This window comes from Pteropus alecto, unplaced genomic scaffold, assembly GCF_000325575.1.
Source record: "Pteropus alecto unplaced genomic scaffold, ASM32557v1 scaffold45, whole genome shotgun sequence".
In the NCBI taxonomy this organism is placed as follows: Eukaryota; Metazoa; Chordata; class Mammalia; order Chiroptera; family Pteropodidae; genus Pteropus; species Pteropus alecto.
Window position 1 is genome coordinate 18,119,257 of NW_006442491.1, and position 8,109 is coordinate 18,127,365.

The 8,109-nt window shown below is 50.2% G+C and overlaps 1 protein-coding gene across 1 annotated transcript in view; it reads left to right on the forward strand.

The window, feature by feature from the left end:
• Window positions 1-8,109, forward strand: part of SCRT2 (scratch family transcriptional repressor 2) — an 11,864-nt gene that overhangs the window by 3,168 nt on the left and 587 nt on the right. Inside the window, 1 exon segment of the mRNA XM_025039691.1 lies at window positions 7,898-8,109. Within this exon segment, the coding sequence (XP_024895459.1) occupies window positions 7,898-8,109 (212 nt within the window).

Below are 8,109 nucleotides of genomic sequence, written 5' to 3' on the forward strand. Positions count from 1 at the left end.
ACACACACACACACACACACACACACGGAGGGGCGGGGAGGGGGAGAGAGCAATGCTCTCCTTTGCCTCCCTACTCCCTTCCTGGGCTGGAAAGAGGGTATAGCAGGTGTGTTTGGACTCCAGGATTCCCTAGAACTCACAGAACCCATAAATAGGGGAGGGGAAAACCCCCACATGGGTTAAGCTCCAGGTCCCTCTGCAGAGCTCCCAAAGAAGGGAGACCAGATCTAATTTCACCATCCTCTCCAATACAATACCTCTCTGCTCCTGCTCCTTCCTGCTCCTGCTCCTCACTCCTCCACTGTTTTCTGCCTCTGTGGAGCCTTCCCTTCTCCTCTCCCCTGGGTGATTCTGAGCACAGATCCAGTCTCTGGGTAACTTGCCAACTGATATTTTCCTAACCCTCTCAGAACCTTGCTCTCCAACTCCACCAAGCCCACCCCTTCACAGGCCTGGGTCCCAGTCCTGGGTGATGCTGAGGACTCTGGCCATTCCAGAAAAAACTGCTGCCCATACCTCTGCACAGCAGTGGTCTCTACGGACCCCAGCTGAGTATCTACCTCCCTCATGCCCTAACTCTAAACTCCAGCTGGGCCCCAGGTTCCTCGTCCTCTGCACCCCTCCCCAGTCCTGTCCTCCTACTCCTTTGGAGTGCATCTGACCCACAACCCATGCAGATGAGGGATCAATGCCAATCCAATAACGCAGTTGTCTGCCCTGCGCAGCTACATTAAGCTTCCCCTGCTAGCAGGCTGAGGAAGCACTCCTACTTCTGCCCATGGGCTTATCTAGTTGACCACATTATAACAGCTCCCACTTCCTCTCACTCCCTCTGATGGTGTGGGGAAGTGGCTCCAGGCCAGGCATGGAAGCCCAGCTGAAAAGCCCCCAACACATCCACCCCACACCTAAGAAAGTCCATCTGGGAACAAGGATGTGAAAGAGCTGCCCCAATCCCTTGGCAGAGAGAGCCTAGAGAAGACTGGAGAGGTGCCCAAGGACACAGAGCAGGTGCATCTGAGTCTTCTTTAACTACTATGTCCCTTGGTATCTCAGTCTTGGGTCCAGGTCCAAGGTCCAGGTTAGAGCAATGTCAGAGGTCTAGGTCTAAGTCCAGGTCCAATATCCAGTCCAAACCCCAAGCCCAGATCTGAGGTCCAGGCCCAATGTCCATATCCAACCTTAGGTCTAGGACCAGGTCCAAGGGCTAGGTCTAAGGTCAATATCCGAGGTTATAGGTCCAGTCCAAAATTCAGAACAAATCTATATCCAAGTTCAAGTTTCAATGCCCAGGATCAGGTCCAGGTCAATGTGCAAGGTGCAGGATCAAAATCCAGATCTAATTTTTAGTCCAAGGTCATGTCCAGGTCAATTCTCAAGGCTGACTAGGTTCAAGTCTTAGACCCACCATTATCTTTCTCTGCGGTTTTGGATTTATCTCCCCTTACCCCAGCCGCAGTTTCACGGTCATGAAATCAAGTAGTTGAACTTCATCCCTTTCAGCTCTGACTTACTAGGGCCCCAGAAATCTGCTTTTCCTAAGAATCTGTCAGTGGGAGTATGAATAACAGGGCTCATGAAGGATATGGAATTTGAGGCCCATGGCCTCACCTAAAGCTTGGGTACAAGGGTATGAGGGTCCTGAGCTGAGCACCCAATCTTTGGCAGTCTCAATTTGTGGTTCCTGAGGGAGGCTGGAGAGTACATCAAGTCCCTTTGTCAGCACAGCAATTTATACATCCCAAAGACTCACCATACATGCGCGCACACACACACACACACACACACACACACACAGGGCAAAGGGCAGTGAGTGCACAGGAGGATTATCTCTGACCTACAGAGGCAAACCTGAAGCCAAGGAGGGCCCGTGACTTGCCTGAGGTCACAACAGCATAAATGGTGGACCCTGTCACACCTCTCTGGTGGGTGCATCATCCACATGTTCTAGGGATCCCCACAGCCTGAAGGCCTCTGGGGAGCATGGTAAGGCACTGCTGAGAGAGATGAGGCCCCAGAACTCCTGGCCTCCTTCCCAGCAATGATCTCCCCTGGATTTAAGTGTCTGCTACCAGCCTTTGGGCAGGAAGAGAGGTTGGAATGGGCCCTCTGATTGCACCTTTTTGGGCAGAGAGGGTAGGAAGGAAGGAGGCCTGTGGAGATGGCACGCATTGCGTAAGACACCAGGTCTCCAGAAAGAAGCCCAGAAAGGGCCTGTCAGAGATTCCCTGAGGGAACAGGAGGCTGCGCCACCAACCAGTGCTGGGCGATTCAAGACCTTGGCCACCCACGCCTATCTCCACACCCCTTGAAAAATATTTCCTCTTGATTCCTGCAGAGCTATGGGCCTCCCTGTGGGCCACAGGAACTGGGTCACAATCAGGAAAAACCAGAATATGGGGGATTTCAGGAGGTGGGAATGGTGGGGAGGGGCCCTGGAATCCTCTAGATATTCCTTGGGTCTGGGTCACAGGTCATGAGCCCTACATTCTACAGCCCTGGTCATGTTGGACCAGACTTCATTCTGCCTCTGTTTATCCTGACTCAGGGCACCCCCCTCCCCAGTGGGCAGGTGTACCAGCTGCCAAGCCCTTGGAGGAAGTAGGTGCCATTTCTGGTCCATTGCCCAGGGAACTGCTAACAAAGATGCTATAATAAGGGGAGGGGGAGGTACCAGCCCCTTTGCCCAGCTCTGTGAGCAGACAGGAGAAACTATTTTTATCCCACTTTGCTGCTGACAGACCTGGCTTTCTGCTCAGCTGGCTGGAGCTGATTCTCAAGGCCCGAGGCCCTGGCACAGCAAGAAGCAGCTCTAAATATACCCAGGCAGCTGCCCCTCCAGCCCCCACCACCAAGCAGGGCTGGGCCCTCCTCAGGAAAGTGGGCCACTTGGGAAGCTGGCCCACCACCTGGCCCCTCTCTTTTTTTGCCCATCTCTCAAGGGGCAAGTGGGACTGGGGCTGGAAATTCCCTGGAAGAAGTTTGGGACCTTGGGAATCTGGGAGAGACTAGGAAAAGGAGCCCCAGACTGGGAGGCAGGAGGCCAGCCTCACTCTAACGTGAAATTGCTTTGTGACCCGAGGTGGGTGAAGGCCCCTCTCTGGGCCTCAATTTCTGTAGAACTAGGCCACCAGAAGAAGTGACCATCACATTCCCTAAGACATGAGCTAATGTGCATAAATCACCGAGAAGGGACCTTGTACACAGTAAATGCTTAATAAGTGTTAGTTGTTCCTTTTATTATTATTTACAAAAATTTACAAGTGGCTGGAGCATTTTCAAGAACAATAGCTTCTCCTCACCACCAACACCCATCATCCCATCAGACACAGGCCAACTGGGGGATGTCATTTGAAGAAAACCACCCCCCTCTCCTGCTTCCCCTACCACTGATAATCTTTCCACCCCCAGCAGGTCTACATGCCCTACCCAGGGGTTTTGGGAAAAACACAGGCTTTGGACAGTTTCAAACCTAACTCCTCCTCTAGTGACCTTGGGCCAATCCTCTCCCCATCTCTGGGCTTCTGGGCTTATTAGGGCAGTGCCTGGCGCACAGTGCCTGGGAGGGCTCAGTGGGAGCTGGAAGCAGTAGCCGTCCTCGCGTACTTGTTAGAGATTCCCCTACCCTAAGGGGTCAGAGAGTTGGATGAGACAGTGTCTGCACAGGGCCCAGCAACTTAATTCTCAGAGAATTCTCTTTGGGTGCAGGCTTTTTTTTTTTTTTTTTAATGGATTCGGGACCTCCAATCTAAACTATCAAGACTCTTGGGCAGGGAAAACAAGAAGTCATTCTCAGGTGACATGAGCGCGACATCTCTGTATCTCCAGAGTGTTTCTGAGCCTTTCCCACAGCCCCATGTGTCAGGGGTGGCTCTGGTCCCTATCCCTCAAATGGGGGATTTGAACCCAGAAAGGCTGCATGACTGGCCTGAGATTACAAGGGACAAGATGAAAGCCAAGTCACTTCTCTTTGGGTCCTAGGCCTCCTGACCTCTAACCAAACACAAACAAGAGAGCCCTTTCTCACACTATCAGCAAAGGGACAGCTAGTTCAGCATTCTATAGTCACCTATGGGGCAGAGGAAGGCACCCAAAACCAATCTGGGTTCCATGTACAGAGTCAGAGCACAACATACAGTGCCCTAAAGGATTCTTCAGGATCCAAGCCCAGAGGGGTAGGGTGCTTTGCCCAAGGCCACACAGCAGCCTGAGTCTCCTTCTATTCTGGCAGCTTAGAAGATATCACCAAGAAATTAAGGGATAATAATAATGACAATAATAATAGCAGCTTGAGAGGCTATTATTAATAATAATAATAGTGTGCCAGACATGTACTAAGGACTTTAATGCATTAATTCATTCAATCCTATTATAAGCTTCCTTATACAGATGTGGCACAAAAAGTTTAAATAACTTGCCTGAGGTCACATAGTTAGGGACAGGTCTATGGATCTGAGGAGGATGAGGTGGAGTTGAAGGAGGGTAGGGGACAAGGCAATGGGCATCACTGAGGGATCTATTCAGCACCATGCAGAAGGGGTCGCTAAAACATCCCAGTCAACCTTCATCCTTACAGACCAAGTCCAGAGAGGTTAAGCAACCTGGCCCAGATCACAAAGCAAGTTAGAACCACCTAACATCCCCACCCCAGCCCACCCCACCCCCACAGCCCATGCCAAACTCCACAGCTTCTGGGCACCAGGTCTGGCCCCCCAATCCTGTCCCAAAGTCCATTCTGCATCTGTCCTTAGGCAGATGAGCAACTTTTGTTTGAGGCACCCCTATTTCTGTATAAAGAGCCTACCAGAGACAGGAGTAAGGTGTTGCAGTGCTACAAGCTGCCACGAGAGGGCACTGCAGAGAGAGCCCAGTTGGGTGAGGACTGCTTGGTTGATTGAGCTCCTACTATGTGCCAGAAGTTTTCTCACCGGAACAGAAGGTAGAAATTACACATCCTGGGTGAGGAGACAGAGAAGAGAAAATCAAGATGTGCCCAGGTAGACGCCAAGAAAACTGCAGCACAGAAACCTATCTGGGGAGCTTATTGTTATTACTTAAAAATAATGGTTAATATATATTGTGGGTTTACAATGTGTCAGGCACTGGGTTGGAATCCTGACACTAAGTTACTAACTGTGCGACCCTGAGCATGTTACTTAACTATCATCACCACTCTGTCTCAGTTTCCACATCTGTAAGATGGTCCCAACCTTAAGAGTCATGTGGGTAGAATACATTCATGTGTGTAAAGCCCTTAAAATAGTGTCTGACACACAAGAGCTCTTTCAACCTTAAGAGTCATGAGGGTAGAATGCATTCATGTGTGTAAAGAAGCCCTTAAAATAGTGTCTGACACACAAGAGCTCTAGGAGTCCTGGCTATTGTTTGTTTGCTCATGGATTCCTTACTGTAACCCTATGAATTAGGTGCTTTTATTATCCCTCATTTTACAGCTAGGGAAATGGAGGCACAGAGAGGTCAAGCAGTTTGTCCAAGATCACATAGAGGGGTATAGTAAAGATGGAGCTCAATCCAGGCAGCCTGGCACCAAAGTGTGCACTTAATATGCCATCCTTCCTTCATAATATAACATGCAAGACACTGGTCATATGACTCTCTCCAAATAGATTGTATTCTATCCTCATATTCAGAGAAAGGACCTAAGGTCCAGAAAGATGTATGACTTGTTCAAGGCTAGAATGCATGTTGGGAATCGAGTCATCCCAAGACCAGACAGACAGAATGGTGTGTTCCAGACTCAGACTCTGCTGGGTTGGCTTGGCACATCTTTATCACCCATTTCACAAATACTTATTGAATGTCCACTAGCTTGGGCACTGATTATAGGAAGTGAACGATCCAGCCACAGCCCCTTCCTCTGGGACCTCCCAATGTATGGAAAATACGGGGACCAGGGCAGTGAGTTCCACTCCTTTGAGCAAGTACCGTCACCACTCTGCACCTTGGTTTCCTTATCTGTAATACAAGGATTTTTGTGATGATTTATGAGGTGATGGAAGTGAAACACTTAGCCCAGAGCCTGGCACATAGTAAGTGTTTAATAAACATTAGCTATTATTATCATCAGTAATTACAAAGGGCAGAAATACGGAAGGAGAAGAAGGGGGTCTGGAAGTGCCCAACAGGTATTTAACTCAGTCTGAAACAATACTCCCTGACTGTGTGGGGGCCTGAGTACCAGGCCTAATTCCTGGAGTGGGAGGTGGGGGAACCTACAGACAGAAGGCATACAAGGGGGAAGGAATGGGGTGCTGAAAGGCTGGGCACCCCCGCCCCAATTAAACGACTGTCACCACCACTGCACTCTCTGCGTCTGCCCTTCCACACTGACATCCCCAATCACATCTGTGCGCAGAGGGTCCTGTGTGGGCAGCTGAAGGGACAGAGGGAAACGTAAGGGCGCACCCTCCCTTCAGGGTTGGCAGTCAGCAAAGACTTCACTCCATGACTATCCCAAGTGCCAGATTAGAGGCAAAGGGGGCCTAACCTCCATTGTTCTCTGGAATCAAAAGACAATGGAAACACTTGGTAATTTAGTACCAGGTTGATAATTAGTGCACAGCTGCCAGAAACTCTCCTGGGAATCCAGGGCCTAGGGTCCTCAGGGAGGGTGCTAAGACCATACTAGACACTGGGAGGCAAAGATAAATCAGGGTGGCCCCTGCCTTTAGAAAACCCCTGTGGAATCCCCTGGGAGAGCCCCAGCCTGCAAACCTACCAATCACTCGAACCCAAGATGAACAGGATTTCTGGTCCTACTCTACAGAGGAGGGAGGCGGAGGGAAAGGTAAATTCTCACAGGGGGACATCAGAAGACATGTAGTGGAGCGGGGAGCAAAGTAGGCTCTAGAGCAAGTACAAGGAAGCCTCTTTCCTGGAGCATCTATTATACGCCACACACTTGACCTCTTAAATCCTCCAGCACCCCTGGGGGTGGGTCTAACAGGATTGTAATTCATTTATGCAACATCTATTCATCACACACCTCTTTGAGCCAGGCACACGCTGGGCACACAGATCCAGCCCTGAAAAGCTCACAGTCTGGTTGGGGAGGAAGACAATTAAATAATCTTCAGTGGACTCGCTTTTTCAAGCAAGTAAAAAACATAATTACAATAGCTAACATTTATATAGTAATTACTGTGTGCTCCCTTTCTCTCTCAATTTCCTTACGTGTAAAATGGGGATTATAATAGTATCCACTTTGTAGGGTCTGTGATGGTTAAATGAGTTAACATGCTAAATGGGTTAACATGTAAAGAACTGGGACAGAGACTGGTGCACAGCAAGCGTTTAATACATGGTTCTTTTCATCACTTTACCCAGCCCTTCCAAAGACCCTGGGAAGGAGTGTCCCATTATAAGTTCCATTTTGCAGATGAGGAAACCGAAACTCGGAAAAGTTATAGGACTGGAACGGCAGAATAATGTGGAAATAAAGAAAGCATGGCCTTTGGCATCAGTCTGCGAAGTTCGAATCCTGGTTCCATCACTTACTAGCTGTGAGCTTAGGCTATACGTGCCTCAGTTTCTCTACTTGCAGCAAAATCGGTGTAATAATGCCTTCACTGACTGAACGTAAGCCCTTAAGAAGCTAATGAACACAAAGCCAGTAAAACTATGGGGGACACTGTGCTCCATGAGGGTGGGGTTGAGTTATTTTCACTGTAGCCCTTGCAGGAAGGATGTGAACCCAGGCAGCCTGACACCAAGAGCAGAGGTGCCAGACAGTGATCACTGTCTTACCAACGGCCATCATCTTCCAAAAGCAGCCACAGAACGCGGAGCTGGAGGGCCCGGGGAGTGACTTATATCCCAAGGTGAGAAGCCCTCCTCCGAGGCTCATCTTCCTCCCATTCCTTTCTCGCCCCTCCAGGTTATGCCCCGCACTGCCTGCCCCCCAGCAGCTACGATGCCGACCAGAAGCCAGGCCTGGAGCTGGCGCCCGCCGAACCCGCCTACCCGCCGGCGCCGCCAGAGGAGTACAGCGACCCCGAGAGCCCGCAGTCCAGCCTGTCCGCACGCTACTTTCGCGGGGAGGCGGCCGTAACCGACAGCTACTCCATGGACGCCTTCTTCATCTCAGAT